Genomic DNA, 21,599 nt, shown 5'->3' with positions numbered 1-21,599 from the left:
ACAGCACTTGTCCTACTACTCGGAGGGTGGAAATAAGCCCTCAGTGTCCATCAGCAGAAGAATGGACAAACATGTGGCCCCGACACGCAATAGCATACGACTCAGCTGAAACGAGAAATGCAATCTCCACACACGGCACAAGGTGGACGAATCTCGACAACATTGTGCTCATGTACGTAAGTCAGTCGCGAAGGGACGAATAGTGTGGGACCTCACTTAGGTGAAATCAGCGGCGATGGGAGGCGGGGAGGGGAGTTTTTGCTAGGGAGGCACTGTGCTTATGTCGAGAGTAGCAGAATAATGCAGAACTCGATAGGGGCTGCCCACACGACGGGTGTGATCAATGTCATTGACCCGTATATGTAAGAACTGTTGAAAGGGCAAATGCTTGCGTATTTTCACGACATTTAAAGAAGAAGCCAAGGGGGGTGGGGGGAAAGGCTAATTTTCTACCGCAAGGCCGTCAGTTCTACAAAACCTGCCTGGCTCTGTGAAAGGAAAAAAGAAAAGAGCTTAGGAGAGGCACCACTACAGTTGCCCTAAGTGCTTTGGGGAAACTTGCTGCCTTTGCCCAGTGAAGAAACCAGTCCCTGTGGGCATAAAATTCCATTTATTACACAAATAGACAGGGCCACTTGTGAGGGGATCGGTCCATTATTATGCAAATAAGGTACATAAAATCTATGCATTAGGACTGAGCCACTTGCCTATACAAACAGCCATCCCACAGAGGTGGAGGGGGGAGAAGAGCCTACAGGGAAGGGAGTCCTTTGGACTTTGAGTCCCTGTGCTGAGAACCTCCTAGACCCAAGAGACAACGCTTTAACAATGCAGGGTCAACAGCAACACAATCTGGAGAGCAGTGCAAGATGGGATGGTGGCTTGGCTTCCTGGCCCACAGACTGAGGCGGGTCGTGGTGGACTCGCCAGCCCCGGGCGCAAGAGCGAGGTGCCTTTGGGCGGGAGGCTTGCTGGCGGAGGGGGTTGTCTCCTGGCACTTGTCGGTGGAGCTGATTTACCTTTAATTTTCTTGGTCCATCTTTGGCGGAGCCCTTCTTTTTGCTCCTGGTAAGCACGGTGATCACTTTATCCAGCCCCCTCTCGAGGCTGCCAAACACTTTGGTGCCTTTTCTTTTTGGAGTCTCCTCGACGTGCATGTGGTTGAGATCCAGTTCCACCGAGCGGCACCTTAAAAAGGGGGCAGAAGAAAGGTACAGCTGTCTCCTCCTTTGCCGTAAGACCAGAACTGAACGGTGGCCAGCTGCGGTTGCTAGAACATTTTGTTCACAGAAGAATCCTGATTAAAAGGGAGGCTTGCAGAACAGAAATTCTCATGAGCTCCGTTTTCTAGCACCATGAAGGCTGGGATGAACTATTGTCCAGAGATAATCTTTCAACCTTTAAACACCCTGACATGTTCTTGAGACTGAATGTAAGTAGTAAAAAAGAAGCTCTGTCTTGAGGATTACGCTCTTTAAAGAACTGTCTATATGGAATCAAATTGATAACAGCCACTTGAAAGAGTAGATAGGAACCGTAGGGACAATGAGTTTATGTTAATAAGGGCGGAAACACCCCAATGCGGGGGCGGGGGCAGGGGTGGGTGAGTGGTTGCGTAACAGGAAAAATGTGGCCCATGTCGCTGAATTGTACCTGCAGATGCTGTTAGGTGGGTGTATGTTTTGCTATCTACCTTCTCAACAGCATACATCATTTCTTTAAAAAGACAGAGCCTGGGCCTTGCTGCCTTTGGGGAGTGCCTCATGCAGGTGTGCCAGGGCCTCCTGCCTCCACGGGCGAGACGCAGCTGTCTATCACTAGGGTGGCAGCCATTCTCCTTCCTCGCCTGCAGCCGACTGCCACTCAGCAGAACAATTCCCTCCTCCAACTTGTCTAAGAAAATGTCAAGCAGAGACTGTCCGAAAGCACAGGACAGCGAATGTCCATGTATCTTCCTGGAACCTACATATTTTGCCACATTTGTTTTCTGTCTATAGATAATAAATTCATTAAATATATGGATTTGCTGAATTGTCTTCAGTTGAAGATACCATGACACTTTACCTTGAAACACATCAGCTTACCTCTCCAGTAAAGGACATGCTTCCACATAACCACAATCCATTATCACACAGAGAGAGTTAGTAATAATTAAATCCATACTATCTAGATATTGAATTTTCATTCTACTTCTAATTGTGGGGGGGACTATAAGAGACAAGGAAGGTCATCTAATCTGGTCTATAGAATTTCTCACACAAGAGGAGTAGGGTTTCTGAGAAAAATCACTCAGCATCATTACCATTGTAGGAGTGCTACCTGTTCATTCCCTCACAGCCGTGGCACGTTGATCCTGCCTCACAGCAACCTTATTGGTTAGAAATCCCAAGATAGTAAAGATAATAAATGATTTTTCTCAGAAATCTCTGTTCGTACAAGAACCCTGGTGGCACAGCAGCTTATGAATTGGGCTGCTAACCACAAGGTCAGCAGTTTGAAACCACCAACCACTCCACAGAAGAAAACTGAGGCTGTGTGCTCCTGTGAAGACTTGCCACTTCATAAACCCACAGGGGCTACTCCACACAGCCTTCCAGGGTCACCATGAGTCAGAATCCACTTGACGGTGGTTTTTCTTTGTCAGTTTGCATCTATTAGTAGATGCCTACGTCCCACTGGCAGAAGAGTAGAGAAAGATGGGCCTCCCAGAGGGAACCACATGGTGGGGGCCAGAGCCCCTTTCTCCCCACCCTGCTGTATTTTAAGTTCGGGGGGAAGTCCCACTGTGGAGTAGCTCATAATTCTGTCCCATGAAGAAAGCAGGCAATGACAACACACCATCCTCAAACACTCAGTCCCAGAGTCACCAAGAGAAGCTACATTAGATGCAACACTCACCGCCTCTCCGGGCTAATGACACCTGTCATTAAGCTGTGTGTCCCTCCGGGAGTCACTGGCGTCGTAACTGGCGTTTCTTTCAGGCACTGGTTTCCATCTATTAGAAAAATAACAAACATAAGCCATATGTAGCTGGGAATTCCTACCAATAATAGAGATACCATCTCAGTCATTGACTTCAGGAATATTGTAATCTCTTGGACTGTGGGGCTAAAGGTTCAAATTCTCTTTTTAAATTTTCCACCTCATTTATAATAAAAACAAAATCATTTTGCTTTATACATATGGCTCTTCTTTTTGTTCACAGAAAAACTGAGGCCATGCTTATCATTTTAACATATACTTTAACAGAATAATCTAAATAGAGCAATCACAGGTATACAGATTTTATGATTAACAATTTCCCTTTCTATAAATCGGTCTGTATTTATACAAGGGCACGATCCATGCCTTTCATTGACATATATTGAGTCGGCTCAAGGCATAGCTCTATTCAAGTCATATTGGACAGAGACGGGTTCTCGGTTGAGTTAGTTAATTGTGCCAGCCTGGCCGATAATCATATGTGGTGCTGGTTGAAAGGCGGACGGATAAATGGGTGGTAAAGCCTCGCCTTTCTAGTTCTCGGGTCTCTTGTTTTGTGATGGTTGCACCGGGTGCCAGCTGCCTTAGCAGTTCCCTGCTTCAGCTTGCAAGATTGACGTCCTACAAGACATCCCCAAGGAGAAGCTACATGGACCTATCCCGATGCAGCCCTGGGTGCTGGAGCAGCCGTGTGGAGACCCCTGCTAGTGCTGAGATGCTTGTTCGTTCACTGACTCAGCTTTCCTCCTGCAGTCGGCATCATTGCCTCTGTTTTGTGAGGTGGAGGACTTTGTGGACTGGTGTTGGGTAAATGGGTTAATGTTGGACTTGTGGGCTTGGGCAGCATTGGGTTGGGATGTTTTCGTGATGCACATTTTCTTTGTATAAAACTCTCTCTTATACATGAGTCACTGTGGATTTGTTTCTCCAAAGTACCTAGACTAATACACCGGTGAAGACCCAACAAAGGTACCGGTGATTTCTTATGGTCTTTGTTCTAGAATTTTGCCTTTCATTCTAAATAGGGTTATTTGCACCCAGGGAGTCTGTAACAAATTAGAATTAACATCTAAGATTACTATTGTCTCGTGGGTCAAGATCTAGAAACTTTACAGCCTTGACAGATAATGACATTTGTTCAAAATAATAATAATGATATTGAATTTTTACAAAGGGTTGAATATTTTGATTTGGTTTGTTTATGACCACTAACCACTATTTTCACTGGTTCCACAAGAATGAAAAATTCAGTTTAAAAATATCTATGAAAACAGTTTTAAACTTTGTATGCTACAAGTGCCTATAATTATACACAGTTCCACTTGAACAAACTGCATCTTATTGGCTTATACAGGATCCAGAAAAATGAAAGTAATGTATATGCTAAAAAAACAACAACTAATGGTGAAAGTCAAACACAAAGTGCTAATACCAAAACCAAACCCACTGGGTAGAACTGCCATGAGTTCCTGAGACTGTTTACTGGAGTAGAAAGCCCTGTCTTTCTGCCTCGGAGGGGCCGGCGGTTTCAAACTGAGGACCTGTGGATAACCACTCCATCACCACGGACTGGGGATTCGACCACTTGCTCCCTTGGGCAGCTCTTATGTTTAAGCCAACAAGGAAACAAATAATCGGGCAAAGCTTTTGACCAACACAATCTTCACAGGGACCCGATATGTTAAGTTGGCAATACCCCTAAGACTACAAATTCAGTATTATTCACATTTCGGAATAATCAGTTTATATAAGAAGCACAAAAAAATCAATAATGGAAGGGGCTTTTAGCTTCCATGTCTGCTAAAAGATGAGGCTGTCTGCTCCTGTTTAAAAAACAAACAAACCCTTAGCTCCCTGCCCAACTCTATGATTCACAAAGGACTTTCCAGTAATAGCAACTACTATTAAGGCCGCCCTAGGGGTTTAATAAATTACACGTTGAGCTACTAACCACAAGGTCAGCAGTTCAAAACCACCCACCATTCCATATGAGAAAGATGAGGCTCTCCATTCTGGGAAACCCAAAAGGGCCGTTCTACTCTATCTTACAGGGTCACTAAGTCACTGTGATTTGCAATCAGCCTGATGGCAGTGAGTCCAGATTTGGGGTTTATATGCAGGTGTTATCTCCCTGACTCTTCATTAACCACCACAGGCTGCCCCAGACACCACACCTAACCTCACCTTCTTTTCAGAAATGTTAACTCTGAAAACAAGGCAATATCACTAAAATAATGGAACGTCCGACAAATCTCTTCTCCTAAAACCTTTGCAGATAAGGTGACCTCTTAAATTTGGGTATGAGCACCATTAGCAAACTGGAAATGTAATAGCAGAAAGGGGTTTCGATGCGGTGTAACCTACAACATTTCAGAGCTGTGTTCATTAGGGACTTAACACAAGAGTAAGAAGCCTGATAAAGCTTAGGGCTCTTGCTGGCGTAGTCGGCTATTCATTGGTCTACTAAGTACAAGGCTAGCAGTTCAAACCTACCAGTCACTCCGAGGGAGAGATGAGGGTGTCTGCTCCTGTAGAGATGGAAAGCCTCAGGAACACGAGTCACTGTGAGTCAGAACTGACTCAGTAATCGTGAGGATGGCTTTCTGAGTTTGTGGTTTTAACAGGTGGCTTTATCAGGCCAGATCACAGTAAATAAAATTCCTTCAGGCTCTAATTATTCCTTCGTTCAACAAATATGACCCCCTACAACAAACGTCCTGGTGACCCAGTGGGTTAAGCGGTGGACTGTTGACAACAAGATACAAGGTGCAAGCCTACCTGCCGCTCCCTGGGAGAAAGATGGGCTGTCTGCTCCTGTAAAGACTGACAGCCTCGGAAATGTATGGAGCCATTCCACTCTGTCCTACACTGGGTCAGAATCAATTCAATAAAGTGAACTTTTTTTAGTGAGGATACCCAGCATTCGATACCTAGTATGTGCCAGACAATAAATACGGCACCTCCTGTGCACTGTACAGTTAACACAGCAGATAATCCCACGGCACTGCCTGGTGAGACACAGTCCTAGAAAACTTGGTTCAATTCTAGGCACTGTGCTTTAAAGGGCACTGTGAGAGACAGAACGTGCCCGGGGGAGACCAATAACCACCACACTAAGGTGTCCAAAAGGAGATGGCTTCCATGATTGTGAATGAGTAACCTTGCGTACGATACAGAGCTGTCTTTACACGGATGTCTGGAAGGGCGGCACAGGCTTTTCTCTCGTAGGAGCAAGTACCTTTTGAGGGTGCCGTGCAACGATTTGGGGTGGTGAGTATTCCCCTTTTAGGCTGGTTCTTATTCACGGGAGTCTTAGGCTCTGGAAACACAAAGCCCTCTTCATTCTTCACAGCAGACTTAGGAGTATTTACATTCTCTTTGTTTTTTAATTTATCTGTAGATGCTCGGCATGACCCTGGAGTTGATTCAGATTCCAGATCATTCGATGCTGTCCAGTGGTTGGCCAACTAGGGGGGTGGGAGGGGTGGGAGGGTGCAATGCACACAGCACAGTGAAGAAGAAAAATGTCAATTTCTTTATAACAAGGCTTAATCATTTGCAAATTACCTTGTACTATTTTTATTAAAATGAAATACTAAGAGAAACCACTGACAATATCAGGAAATTTGAAAATAGATGTTCCAGTCTCTTTAGCACATTTAAAGCACTTTAGCCTATTGACAGTAATTCTCAGCATGTCTCAGGTCAAGCGCTGAACCAAGCACACCCACGACCTAAGCAATATTAAGGGTGACCAGTGTTTGCCAAACCTAGATGGTTTGTCTTTAATATGAAATGATTTTTAAAAGTTGGTGAACAAATGGATTTAAAAGATAATGGAATTTTCCCACAAACTTTTGGAGTCTTCCTGCTGCAGCAGTGCTTATGAAGGGGCTAACATTAAGATAGTCTAACAAAAATGGTGAATTTTTTTTTTAATTGTTTTTTAATCTTTTCAAATTGACGGTTGAGATTGTAAGGAAAATCCTCAGATGCTGAACTAAAAATAGGAACATGGTCACAGAGACGTGGTTAAGGCTGGAACTGCTGGCTGCCCACGAGCATCTAGCTCACCTCTCTGATGACCTGCAGCATAGATTTTATTAGTCTGAGGGCCTCAGGCAAGATGCTAAGTTAGGCTCCAAGCTCCCAAGTAGAGACTGTAACTTAAAACGAAAGGATGAATTAAACCTGAATGTGGCCTACAAAGGAAGTCAGCAAGGAAGCTTGTTTGTCTTTGCCTTGGCCCTTGGGGAGAAGGGGGAAATCTTTAATAACTTGTAAGTAACCACAGAAGAATCTTCATATGAATTTGGGGTGTGTCCATCCGGGTTGTATCTCCCACCAGACTAATTCAATCTGTGTGCTGAGTAAATAACCAGAGAAGCTGGAGTACATGAAGAACGCACTCCGGGAAGGCTTATTAACCTGCAAGCTGCAGATAACACCACCTTGCTTGCTGAAAGTGAGGAGGATTTGAAGCACCTGCGGCTGAAGATCAAAGATTATAGCCTTCAGGATGGATTACAACTCAATGTAAAGAAGACTGAAATCTTCAGAAGTAGACCAATAGGTAACATCATAATAAATGGAGAAAAGGTTGAAGTTGTCAAGGACTTTCTCTTGCTTAGATCCACAATCAATGCTCATGGAAGCAGCAGTCAAGAGATCAAATGACAGCCTTAAACCTGGGGTCTTCCTGCCAATCTTGGATTCCTTGGCCCCCACAGTTGCTGCATTAGCCAGCAGCCACACTAACACCTGACCAATTGGCCTAGAACCTGAATGTGCCCATTTCTACAACCGTATGAGCCGTTTTCTTGACTCACATTTCTATATACATACAAATATATAACCATTACTGGTTTGGTTTCTCTAGTGACCCAGCCTAAGACAACAAAGAAGCGCGATAATCTAAGATATGTCTGTCCTAAGTCCCAGAGAGAATGAAAAGTGTGGCAATAAGTCAAAGAACTTTCCATAACTGACTAAAGAAATAATCCTCATCTATGGATGGGAAGCATAATGAATCACAAGCAGAATAAATAAGAAATCTGCATCTAAAACTAGAAATAGATAATGGTAATGGTTGAACAATATGATAAATGTAACTGATGTCACTGAATTAATGATATACATGAAGAAAGCTGAAATGGCAGTTTGCGACATATGTATTTACCACACATCCGCACAAATGTCAAGAAGAAATATCCACATCTCTACTTACAAGCTTCTATCACTCTGTAGGACACCACCCACACAGACATCTGTTGCTCCCTGGAGTTATACAGTGCAGGACCTCCGACAGTCAAACTGCAGACACACACACACACACACACACACACACACACACACACACACACTCCGACAGTCAAACTGCAGACACACACACACAGCTAGAGAGAAGACAGGCTAACCAGAAAGGAATACTTCTACAGACACTGACTTATCAACAGCAACCAAAGAATCAAGAAAAAGCAGACTAGTATCTTCCAATGATGAAAAGACTACTTTCTACTCAATTTCTCTATAAACCTGAAGTTGCTCTAAATTATAAAATTTACTAATAAAGACTTGGAAAGTAAAGATGATTGTTAAACTAAAAATCTATACACAAGGGGCTCCCCTCCGAAAGGGAAGGTGAACATTTTTATACAATGAACCAGTGTCTACCTGAGACTATAGCCTTTAGACACCCTAGAGTAGCAGTTCTCAACCTGGGGGTCTTGGCCCCTTTGGGCATTGAGCGACCCTTTCACAGGGGTCGCCCGATTCATAACAGCAGCAAAATGACAGTGATGAAGTAGCAACAAAAATAATTTTATGGTTGGGGTCACCACCACAGGAGGCTCTGTATGGAAGGGTCGCGGCCTTAGGAAGGTTGAGAACCACTGGACTAGAAATAAACACTCCCGCGGCTTAACAGTAGCCGAACAACAGAGAGGCCTTTAAGGGGAGCGACAGAACCAGGAAGACTTGCACTGCTCAGGAATCCTACGACTTCCGAAAGGCAGCATCGCCCAGGGAGAAGGCTTGGGAGGCAGAAAGGGGTGAGCACAAGGAGACAGGGGGCGAGGGCGGCACCCTGTGGAGGTGTAAACGACACCACAGTCGAAATGTGTGTGAACTGGTGAATGGAAAACCATTTGCTTGTTTTATCCAAATGAGAATCAAATAAAAGGCTTAACCTAAAAGTGTTCACTGTCAACCGACCTCACCCCCCCAAAAAATTAATCTTAGTAAATCCTGATAGCCTTACCATATAAAATATCAAATCTATGATGTGAAAAGTATATAGAGTTAAAATAAATTATTCTCCACTTATGAAGGTAAAACCTCAAGGGGGTGGGTGGGGGGGGATGGCAAAACCTTCTCAAATTTGATAAAAAATATTCATCTAGACATCCAAGATGCTCAGTGAACTCTGAGCCGAGGAAAGGAAGAGCAGCAAGAGGAGAGACAACACACTGGGTGCTGGAGGGCTGGGGTGGGGTCAGGGTTGATGACAGCCGCATGAGGGAATGGAGGGGGGTGCAGGCCAGACTGTTGGATATCTTGATTTCGGTTACAGTTAGTTATACAACAGTATACATGACAGACACAATGAGAGATTGGTGAAACATGAATCAATCCGTTACTTCCAAGATTTTGTCTTAGAGTACTGGATTCATGTTTCATCACTCACTCATTTTTTTTAAATTAAGGTCTTTAATGGTTTAGAAATTCATTTAATATGTAAGCACAAACTTAATTTCACGTTAGATTCTGAAATGCTTTAGTAATTCAGATGCTAAATCCTGCTTTAAATAGTCATCAAAATAACCCACCGGTGGTGTTTGGGGAGTGGTCACACCTGCTGACGAATTTTCTTCGCACCAGTCATGATTTATACCTCCAACCACATAATTGTCATCACTTCTGGTCATATCTTCCAGACTCAGATTCTTTGGCTGTTCAAAAGTATGTTCAAAAGCACATTCAAAAGCATGGAATAAATTAGGTAAAAAACCCCGCATGATTCAAGCTTTCAAACAATGTATTCTAGGCACAGGGCAAAACACTGAAAGGAGAAATGAATGAGAGATAGTGTATTCAAGGACTCACCATCCAACACAGGGGCAGAAAGTCAAAAACTCTGTGTGCCAATTAGCAGGTAAGAAGGTCTCTGACTCTTGAAAGAGGGTCTCTGAAGAGTTTTATGCTATATGGTGGGCTACCTAGCTTATCATTATCACCAGGGCGGCCTCTGAGTAAGTAAAGTAAGCACGGACCCGCTGTGCTTCCTTACGAACCTTAGGGAGCACTACAGAACTTGACAAGAACTGTAAAAATACACTGAGCGGTTAGAATTCCTAACAAAAATAAATTCCTTTTATGAAAGGTCCTGTTCTGATACTCCCACCAGACTTGTTATCTCCCTCACTCTCCCCTACTCCAGAAACAAAGCACATGGTAGCTATATCCTAAACCCGGATACTATGGGGTGCACCGCATTTTTAAATGTCTCCCTCTGTCCATTTCCTTCAACAACTCCTTGACCAGGCAATTTTACTTGAATATCTTACATCTTGACTCTTTTTTTCTCCAGTCTCATTGCCGTTGCCCTAGTTCAAGAACAAATCCTCTCATGTTTGGCTATTCAAAGAGACAATCTGATATCTGCCACCAATCGCTCTACTCTTTCTAGCAGAGAGAGCAGTTCCATGGTTGCCAACTACCACCATTAGAACTGGCTGCACAGAGTGCTAGGCTGAGAATGATATGAAAGTTTAGTCTAGACTTCATGGGGAAAAGTACATTGAGATATGGATGATGGCTGTCATCAATACTGTAACACTACTACTAATCACACATATGCCAGCCCTCATTGAACAAGCCTACATACTGCGGACGACCCTCCCAAATCCGTCATGCCTCTATCATGCTCATCTTCAGGGGTTCTTCATTACCTCCAGCCTGAAGTCCCCACTTCTGATCCAGCAGTTCACAGTTCTAGCTCACAATCCAGCTCTTTCCTGCCCTTCCAACTGACTCCTTCCCTCAATTTTTCCCCTACGTGAATTCTTCATTCTAACCAAAATAAGTCCATTTGTTGCCAAGAGAAAAGACTAAGGCCATTTGGGTCCTGATCTTTTGATGATTCCATTTATCTCACTCACCCTAAATTCTATGCTCCTTCTTTCATTGTTTTTTTCTTCGTCTTAAGCTCAATTATAAGTCATTTGAATCACCCATGGGAATCAGGCCTTTCCTCTACAGCTCCTACACACAAACACACTCCCGCTCCTACTAGGATGAAGTGTTAGCTACACAGATGTCTTGCTTCAAAGTTGGTTGTTAATGAGCAGGCACTGTTGCTTATTCAAATGTTTCCCAAGAGCCTAGTGTAAGACGTGAAGATTTTAATGATGTAAAGATGCTGGGGTCTTCTGTGACTCTTGAATCAATTCATAGTATTGTTTCACAAGAAGCAGAATCTATCGATGCACAGTTCAAGATTACTTACTTCCTCATAAACAACACCCCAGAGACAAGGGGCAACACGATTGAGGGGAGAACAACGTGGCCTGCTTAACGATCAGAAAAGAACCTCAACCTTGATTTCTGCTTTATTTCTTATCATTAAGATGTTCATCTCATTTAAAAACTGACTCAATAACAAATGCCCAAGTAATCTAAATTACTAGATAAATGCTATATAATATGTAGTATGTAATAGATGAAAGATTAAGAGCAAATATCGGGTGGGAAAATGAGGAGCTGATGCCAGGAGCTTAAGTGGAGAGCAAATGTTTTGAGAATGATGAGGGCAATGAATGTACAAATGTGCTTTACACAATTGATGTATGTATGGATTGTGATAAGAGTTGTATGAGTCCCTAATAAAACGATTAAAAAAAAAAAGAGCAAATATCTTCCCAGATTTCCCCACTTGGATATTTTATAAATCACATAAGCAGAGAAATTGAGAGCAGGACCAACAGAGACATAAAAGAATTTTTTTTTCCAAATCCAGCAGCTCAAGAAAATGCCTCCATCTCTAGTGCCTTATGAAGCGGTTATTCTACGGATAAAGATGCTTAATATCTTGCTTCATTTAGCTTGGTCAGAAGTATAATTCAGAATTTTGTCTTTTAATGGGCCCAATGGTGCTACTTCAATCTGAAAGTGTATAAAGGATTTAGGGATGAGGGCAGGGATGATGGGGTGATGGGATGACTCATGGAGCCCATAGACAGAAGATATACCCATGGATGGCGTCTTCACCAGCTCAACACAGCCTGCTAAGAATAGAGTAGAAAATTACCCCAAGAAAAGTATTATCTCATTTTGGACATTTCTGTACACAACAGCCACTTCCATTAATACTTTCACTTCCAAGTTTAGGCAAAATACCAACAAGGGAAAAAGGAAGTGCCCAAGAGACAGGCAGGCCTGGCAGGGACATAAGGTCCACTACACAGGTAGCATGTAGTCTAACAACTACGTCACCAGGGCTGGTCACCAATATTATTGCCAACAATTTTTTAAAGTATCTATAATTTAATAATAATGTCCTTTTAAAAACATGTTCAACTGTATTAATAATAATCACATTAAAAGAAAATGAAGAAATATACAATAGAATGTCAATGATATCATCCATAGATAGGTTTACAGGTAAAATCTACTTTCCTTTGAGCCTATTTGGCTTGAAATTTGTCTACAATAATCAGGAGAAGAGACATGTAGGTTCCCACCACCCCCCTCCCAGGACTCTACTAGTTCAAACCAGTTCAGTCATGGTGAAACCAGGAGACGTAAACTTTTGAAATTTGGGTGAAGCAGAACAAGAACCAGAAAGGGAGAAACCCCCAGGATTGAAGCCCTGAAGTGGGAGGTTGGGAAGAGGCCTAGCGAGCCCGTCAGGAGCCTGAGGCAAGAGAGTGCCTTACTCCCAGCCAGTGGAGACAGCACACAGTCACAGCTGTGCAGAAGGCCACTTCTTTGAGCAGGGCACAGTTTTCAACTCAACTGGTCAAGAGACTTGGCTGCTAAGCAACAGGCATGCCGCTCTTGTTTTCTGAGTGGGAGAGTGTTTCTGTCATTCGCGATGTTGACGACTCATCGTGTTACCCATCCCAGTTAGCGTCCTAGCCACTCACGCTTTGTACATTTGGGTCCACCCTGGCTTTCGTCATCAGCCAGACCTGAACTGGGAAGACTAGTCCAAAGCTCTGGTTTTTAAAAAAATGCCACATTAACATTCAGCTTAGTTCCCATTTTCCACCTTAAAAATGTGAAGTCGTAAACTATCTTGCTTCTCAGGCTCCTTGACACTAGCAAAGGAGGGTATCCGCGCACTCCCAGGGAGGGCACATGTAACACCGGCATTTACCTTGCCGTCTCTGGACGGAGTCCTGCTGGCTAGTCCGCAGGAAAAGGAAGGAAGCCTTAAACGAACTGGTCTTCCCCGAGCCTTCTTGGCTAGAAGCAGAAGATAGGTCGCCGTCAGATGATCATACTGCCACTAGAGGAAAAGAAAAAGAAGTTGTTCAGATGGCGAAAGTTGTTTTGAAATCATATTCTTTTTGAAATTGAATTTTCTTTTTCTGAGCAGTAGCCCTTCAGAATTTTTAAAGGCAAATCATTTTTCAAGGCATTGAATGAGAAACCGAAATCCCCTGCACCCAATCACCCAACTTACCAAGCCAAACTCACTGCCATCGAGTGGATGCTGCCTCACAGCAACCCTACAGGGCAGAGTAGAACTGCCTCGGTGGCTTCCACGCTGTCTATCTTCACAGCAGGGGAAAGCCTCGGCTTTCTCCTGCAGAGCAGCTGCTGGTTTCAAACTACTGGCCTAGGGATTAGCAGCCAGTGAGTCACCCACTATGCCTAACCTACACACACATAATTGTCACATCATAGAAAAAACTGCTTTCTAACTTTCTTAGCTCTTTCTTCTGCTATTAACCCCATGTTGCTTGATTCTGCGGCTTTGGGTTTCTTTCATGTTTCAGATAAAACCAGCTGTAGATGTCCTAGTGTGGAAAATAAAAATGTTGCTCTCTACAAAACACTCTCTTTTTTCACACACACTTCCTCCCCGCATTCTCCCACTTTAATTTTATCACCATTTTCAGTTACATTAAGAGTCAGCATTTATACTTCTTTGCTTATGTAATAGCTTCCACACGTAAGCAGAGGTAATAATCCAAATATTTAACTCGCACTCTGGCACTAACCAATGAGAAGAAGTGAGCACTGTCCTTAGGTACCCCACCAAGCCAAAACTGGACAGGGGGCTAAAGGAGATGCAATGCAGTGAGTAATTTACTGTGGCCCTTATAGCCATAGTCTTCCACCAAATGACCTTTTCCCGATGGGTCTGGGTATAAGAGAGAGTAGGGGGATTTACGGAGAAGGGGATTCAGTTCTGAGGGATTGTAAACAGGATTCGTTGTGATCGTCACCCTGTTAAATACAAAGTAAACCATGTCAGGTGCAGGAAGAGGGGAATCCCACCACTAACAAGAGACCGGAGTGGAGCTTATCCTCTGAACCCTGAGCCCCGCATAGTGAACTTCCTCACCCCGGGAGGCAGCTCTGACTGCAGAGGAGCAGTGGCAGCAAACAGAGCAGGAGACAGAGCAGTGGGCTTCCCGACCCACACAGCAAGTACAGCTGAGACTCTGGGGCAGGAAGCTGACTTGTGGAGCTACATGCCTCTGGGCGCTTAATTTGGGGAGCTGAGTGACTTCAGGTGGAGGCTTACAGGAGGGTGGCATGCCCTTTGGGTATTTATTAACAACCCTAAAATCACGCAGCTGTAACCTGAGTATTTCCCACCTGAATTAGAACCTCTGTTGACTTCCATAATAAACCCCACAATGGTGCTTCAGCCCTTGTATCCTGAGAAAGGTATCTTCAGCTCTGGGATATTTCTTCACGAAATGTTCTGGTGATGATGACTTCCCCGTCCCTCCCTCCTGTGTTCTCTGCTCCATCTTTCTGAAACTTCTATTATTCATATGTTAGACCTTTCAAATGGGTCGTGCAAATTTTCGTATTCCTCCTCTTTATTTTCTCATCTCTTTGTCTTGAGAGTCTACTTTTGAAAGATTTCATACCCACTTCATTTCCACCTGGGCTTTTGATTTCAGCTATTTATTTTTGTGGTCATATTTAAATCTTCAAGAGTACTTTGGAATGCCTTTTTTTTTTTTCCAGTCATCGTCTTCCTGTTACAAGAATGAAATAGTTTCCTTTATCTCTAAGAGCATCATTTTTTCAGCCATTTTCTTCTGCTTCCTGCATTGTCTGTTTTTTTCTAAGTATCTTTGTTTCCCCCACCCCCCCACCCCCCGCCTATTCGTTTTGGTCACTGACTTCTATGTTAGAGGCTATGCTCAGATGCCTCGTGATGTGGGGCTGTTTCTGTTTTAAAGTGCAGAATCAAACTGCTAGCTGTTTATGGACAGGCTGAAGCAGCTCTGCTCATGAACATGGGGGTTTTCTCTAAGGTGACAAGACAGCAACCTCAACGCTCCATCACCACCGTAGAAGGCCTGTTCTCTTGGCTTCTCCCTCGGAAGAAATCTTCCACTCTTTCCCCCCACATCCACTACAAACAGGACAAGACCCTGGTCTCAGGCTTCTCAAACCGGAGCAGGAGAAGGGAGTGAAAGAAGGCGGCCCACAGGGCAATATGAGGACCTTAGGTCCACCCATCATCCATGTCACCAGGTGCTTCACCACGACATGAACTGTACAAGAACACCCAAGACAAGAACCACCCTTGCTCGGCATCTCCAACGGGGGTAGCAAAGAGGGGCTATCACGCAGCACAGAGCAGAGAAAGAAACCAAGACCCTGCTTCTACTGCAGACTCTCGACCAATTTTCCTATCTTCAGTCCTACTCCCTTCCCTGGCTTCAGCGTTGCTGGACCGCTCCATTCCGATCGCAGAGGGTCAGCAGAGAAAGAGGAAGATTCTCAATGAGCTGGTTGACGCAGTGGCTGCAACGACGGGGAGGGCGGCTCGGGCAGTGTTTCGTTCAACTGTACACAGGGTCGCTACCAGTCAGAGCTGACTCAGGACACCAAACAAGAGTCGCCTGCTGCCTTTTCACACTACAGCCTCTTGGCACCCAGCTTCCTCTGCATCCTTGATGCTAGCTACCACTCAGCTCTTGATTCCACAGCTTCCAGAATTTTGCTGCCTTTCCCTGTCTTCCCCTTTCTTCTCTGGGTCCTACTGATTTCGGGGGGGGGGGGGGTGCACTTCTATTCCTTTATGATTGTTTTAGTGAGGTTCTGAAAGTCTATTTTTTTTTGCATGTAACACACCCAGGGAAATCACACACACAACATACAGAAAACTAACACGAGGGGACTGCACAATTTGAAAAAACAAGCAAACAAACAAGCACCGTATACAAGAGCTTCAAAAAGTTTGTGGGCAAAAGGAATGAAAATATAATGGGATTTCTCTATGAACTTTCTGAAGCTCCCTCGTATACTGCACACATGATTTACATAAAAACACAGTAAACAAATCTTAAACCCGCTGTGTTTAACAGACAGTTTTGAAATAACACACTCAACAAAGACGATGGAGCTTGAAAAGTGCGAAATGTTCACAGTGGTGAGGAGTATTCCATTCCACGGACACTCTCACAAAGTGTTTGTTCAAAGAGGCTTACTACCAACCCAGCTTTCAGTAATAATTGTGTTCTCAGGTAGGAATTTCTAATTACAATCAGAGCATAGATGCTTAGAAATTAGCCTTATCAGTAAAGAAGGGGAGGTATAAACTACAGTGTGACAAATGACCGTGCCATGCTGCCTTTTAGACGGGGTGAGGGGATGGGGCCAGAGAAGACTTCTTGTAGAGGGCACCTGGGCCTGGGTGAGATGATGCAGTTGTAATCACTCACCCTCTCTCCATTTTCCACAGACTACATTACAGGCTTCTCCCATTTGAAAGAGATGCCACATACTGATGAGAGATGATGGATAGGAAGAGAGCTGCCACTTTATCGACAACGACGTGACATAACCCAAACCCTGTAAACCATTCCTGGAGAGTTTTAAGGGACCTTTAGTAGTGATGCCGTAGGCTAAGCGTTTCAACTTGCCGGCCCCTCCAAGAGAGAACAGTGTGGCTGTCTGCTCCCATAAAGGTGTCTAGCCTCAGAAACCCTGTATAGGGTCACTGTGAGTGGGAATTGAATTGATGGCAGGAAGACTTCATCTCATACTTTAGACGGACATGTCATCAGAAGGGATTAGTCTCGGGAGAAGGACACCAGGCTTGGTTAAGCAGAGGGTCATCAAACAAAGGGGAAGGCCTTGGCCAAGATGGACTGACACAGTGGTTGCAACAATGGGCTCCAACATACTAAGCAGCATTTCATTCTGTCACACGCTGGGTCATTCTGAGTCAGAATTCATGCAAGAACCCGCAGTAACAACATGCACATGTTCCCTTCCACTGAAGTTCCCCTAGTGTAGTGGTTCTCAACCTGTGGGTTGCGACCCCTTTGGGGGTCGAACGACCCTTTCACAGAGGTCGCCTGATTCATAGCAGTAGCAAAATGACAGTGATGAAGTAGCAACGAAAATAATTTTATGGTTGGGGGTCACCCCAATGTGAGGAACTGTATGAAAGGGCCGTGGCATTAGGAAGTTGAGAACCCCTGCCCTAGTGGGTCCCTGGCTGCTCCTGCAACCCAGAGCCACGCACAGCTGGAGGAATAGGAAGAAAGAAAGGTCATACTGGACAAGGGGCTGGGGAGGGGTCAGCAGCTCAGGTAACTAGGCAAGCTATAGGTCTCGGGTGCCACAGGGCGGTGGTATCCCTAGAGGGCAAAAATGAATGAGCTCAAAGTCATAGGAAAAAGAACATCTGCGTCTACAAAGCCAATTAGGGGCACTTGTGTTCACATTGTGAAAGGAGTCCTATGTAGGTTGAATGTTCTGGAAATAGTCCTGCTGCTTTCGTTTGGTCCGTGCATGAAGATCAACAGCACGGTTCACAGTGCCGTGGCCTCTGGGTCCTGTCAAATCAGCTCCGAAGGTGAAAACAAAACAACTCAATTCTGACTCGTACTGACTCTCTTCTGACTCACAGCAACCAGAGTAGAAATAACCAATCACGTTTCCAAGGCTGTAATCTTGCTGGATGCCGACCACCAGGTCTCTCTCCCTCACAGAGCGGTTGGTGGGTTCCAACTCCTAACCGCTTAGTTACAGTCAAGCATTTAACCCATGTGCTACCCAAACTATAACAGACGCCAGCTCATCTCACACCTGGTTTTCACTGGGGTCTTCAAATGAGTGTGGATTCTCAGAGACTACCTAGAGAACCTAGGTTCTTAACCGCCACACGACTACATTTTGGTCTGAGTACGTATTTACTGTGAGGAGATACCCTATGCACTGTAGGACTGTTAGCAATGTCCCTGGCCTTGACCAAAAGATACCACTGGCAACCACGAATATCGCCCCCAGTTATTGTCAAATGTCTCCTGGGGTGAGTCTGGGAGGGGTGGGGCACAAAACCCACAAAACCCACCCCCATTAAGAACCATGTCCTAGACCAATGCTCCAATGCCACAGGGACTTTACTGAAATGCAGGTTTTGATTCAATAGGTCTGAAGTAGATTCTGCATTTTATAAAGGAGAGTATTTTAAGGACTAATTTTTTTCCCAAAAATCTCTTCCCCCAGTAAAACTGAGTGTATTTCTTTCAAGAATCATCCTTGTCCCCTCAAGACCAATAATGAGAGGAGCGATACCAGGAGGAAGGAGAAGTTGGGGGACGAAAGGGGGAGCTGATCACAATGATCTACATGTAACCCCCCTCCCTGGGGGACGGACAACAGAAAAGTAGGTGAAGGGAGGCATCGGTCAGTGTAAGACATAAAAAAATAATAATAATAATTTATAGATTATCAAGGGTTCATGAGGGAGGGAGGGTGGGAAAAAATGAGGAGCTGATAGCAAGGACTGAAGTAGAAAGCAAATGTTTTGAGAATGATGATGGCAACAAATGTACAAATGTGCTTGACACAATGGATGGATGGATGGATTGTGATAAGAGCCCCCAATAAAATGATTTAAAAAAATAAAACTATAAAAGTGAAAACGCCGATCCAAAAAAAAAAGAAAAGAAAACCGAGGGGCGAGGAGTTTGAAGTTGCTGAGGGTTTCGTCCACAAGTGAGTGGAGCCACAATCAAAGCGCATGGAAGCAGCAGAAAAGAAATGGAGTGGCATATGGCATTGGGCAAATTCACAGCCCAAGACCCCGTCAACGCGTTCAAAAGCAAGCATGTCACTGGGAGGACAAGCCAGGATGCTTCCCATCACCTCCTCTGCGTGTGGAAGTTGAACAATGACTAAGGAAGTGAGAGAGGAGAATCGCTGCATTTGAATGGCCATGCTGGCAAAGAACCCCGAGCCCATTGTGGACGGCCAGGACAAATATGAAAGAAGTAGAGCCCGAACGCTCCGTAGCAGTGAGCACGGTGAGACTGTTTCTCGTAGGCTTGGGAGGTGTTGTCAGAAGAGACTAGACCCTCGGAAAGAAAATGGTAAAGGAAAAGGGGTGAGAAAGGAGGAAAGCCTGTCACGGAGATGAACTGCCGCAGTGGGCCGCAGTGGGCTCGAACAGGGTAACAATTGTGAAGATGGCAAAGGGCAAGGCAGGGTTGATACAAAGCCTGAACTGCCTGGAGGGCAGCTGTCAACGACAGCATGTGCTCGGCTGAGGACCGGGAGCACCAGGAGCACCGGCTCCACACACACGACTCATCGGCTGCTCGGAAACCAAAAGGATTTTTTTTTCTTGAAGTTTGTCTGATGTCTTTGGACCGTTTCAGAGACGAAGGCTGCCGTCTTTGCTTTGATCTTTCACTTGGCATCGGTGAATGTGGGTGTTGGGTATAATGTGCGATCATTAGAAATCTGCTCTGACAGTTCAAGGGTTGGCATAGTGTTCTGTTTCCTCTGGGACTGGGTTGATACCAATTCAAGGTGACCCCGTAAACTTTAGTAAACTTAAAGTAAACTTTAACTGTGCCAGCTTTCAATGTTCCTCAAAGTATAAATCCCAAGGCTCAGCTTCTCGATGTTATTTTCTTTCCTTTCAATATTGCTTAATTTCTCATCTTAACATTTCTTATTCCATTCTCACCAAATCATTCTAAGGCACACAAGGGAATCCTGGTGGGGGTAGTGGGTGACCCTGTGGGCTGCTAGCCGCACGTCAGTAGTTTGAATCCACCAGCTACCCCATGGGAGAAAGATGCTACTGTTGGCTCCTACGGATCTCTGTGGCCCCGGGCCCCGGACACCCTAGTCAGGGCACTATGAGTCAGCATTAACTTGACGGTTGTGGATGTTTGTGGTTTCAGTTACACAAGAGATAGACAAGCCATACCATCTGGCTCAATCTGTATATTAAAAAGTAGAATCTGGCACGTTTTATAGGTAATTCCTTTCTTTATTGAGTACCATCTTCCTTTCACATTTCACAGGATTAAAAAGTTCCCCTTCGAAGGCTCATTAAGAACAGTCTTACCAGAATTGTCCAATTGATGTGTAAGGCTACAGAACAAGCCCCAGAGACTGAGGCATGCTGGAAAGACCCCTCCGGGTTTTATGTTAAGCCACCTAAAGCTGAAAGAGTAGATGGAAGCTTCGACCTCGAATGCGTCTCCAGGCGGAAGCCCTTTTGACCAAGCACTTCAAAAACACTGTCCTTCTCTATCCCCAAGCCCAGACTCAACCAGAAGACAGAAACGACTATTTCTTTTGCAGGTTAGTTTCTGGATTATTACTTCATATTGTTCTGAGTGCTTCTTGCATGTCATTAAGTTTCTAATAGCAAAGAAAATGACAGTGACTATACTACTAAGACCAAATGAGATATAGTGTTCAAAAGCTCCTACTTGAACTAGACCTGCTAACATATCTTTGCCACATGAGATGTAATGTGATTCAAGTGCACAGGACTCTTTCTAGAGCTAAGGTTTCCCAGTAGACTGTGTTTGGGGTTTGTTAGAACTAAATAAATGATTCATCACAGAAAATACACAAACAATCATGAAGGTGGCACAGGAGCATTCTGTTCTACACAAAGTCCCCAAGACTGGTGCCAACCTGATGGCAGCTACCCACCAGAACAGCAGCACAGGGATGGATGGAAGTACAGCGAGGACCTCACTTTCAGTTAGTTATGAAGAGCTTATTTTATTCATAATATTTATGCAGTGATAGAGTAATTACACTGCGTTAATAGCATGACAGTATTGCCTTGGTTGTAGGACCAAGTGATTTGAACAATGTCACAGGTGAACTTAAGATACGTGGAATGATAAGATTAGGAAAAGTTTGAAATACTATCAAAGACAGAAAATGGAATTTTTATGGTCAACACAAATTAAACATCTGGCTCTTTTGAGAAATTAAGTACTTGTGATGCAAACTGTCACTTATCAAAATCTATGTCTAAATTTTTTCCCCACAGAAATAACACATGGGTAATTTCAAGTATTACTTTAACTGTGTTCTGCACTTCCATAGTTATTTGATTCACCATGGTCCAAGGAAGATATAAAAGTGGG

General features: G+C 44.3%; 1 protein-coding gene across 3 annotated transcripts in view; it reads right to left on the bottom strand.

The window, feature by feature from the left end:
* Nucleotides 1-21,599, bottom strand: part of MELK (maternal embryonic leucine zipper kinase) — a 94,554-nt gene that overhangs the window by 6,744 nt on the left and 66,211 nt on the right. For all 3 annotated transcript variants that reach the window (XM_004711017.3, XM_045296668.1, XM_045296667.1), the window contains 5 exons: nucleotides 13,361-13,492; nucleotides 9,810-9,932; nucleotides 6,221-6,449; nucleotides 2,899-2,995; nucleotides 1,020-1,188 (listed from right to left, as the gene is read on the bottom strand). In XM_004711017.3, the coding sequence (XP_004711074.1) occupies nucleotides 1,020-1,188; nucleotides 2,899-2,995; nucleotides 6,221-6,449; nucleotides 9,810-9,932; nucleotides 13,361-13,492 (750 nt within the window). The remainder of the gene's footprint in view (nucleotides 1-1,019; nucleotides 1,189-2,898; nucleotides 2,996-6,220; nucleotides 6,450-9,809; nucleotides 9,933-13,360; nucleotides 13,493-21,599) is intronic.

Source organism: Echinops telfairi, unplaced genomic scaffold (assembly GCF_000313985.2).
Source record: "Echinops telfairi isolate 266 unplaced genomic scaffold, ASM31398v2 ScPeMD7_7410;HRSCAF=8448, whole genome shotgun sequence".
NCBI classification, from domain to species: domain Eukaryota; kingdom Metazoa; phylum Chordata; class Mammalia; order Afrosoricida; family Tenrecidae; genus Echinops; species Echinops telfairi.
This window is presented reverse-complemented; position numbering and strand designations above follow the sequence as displayed.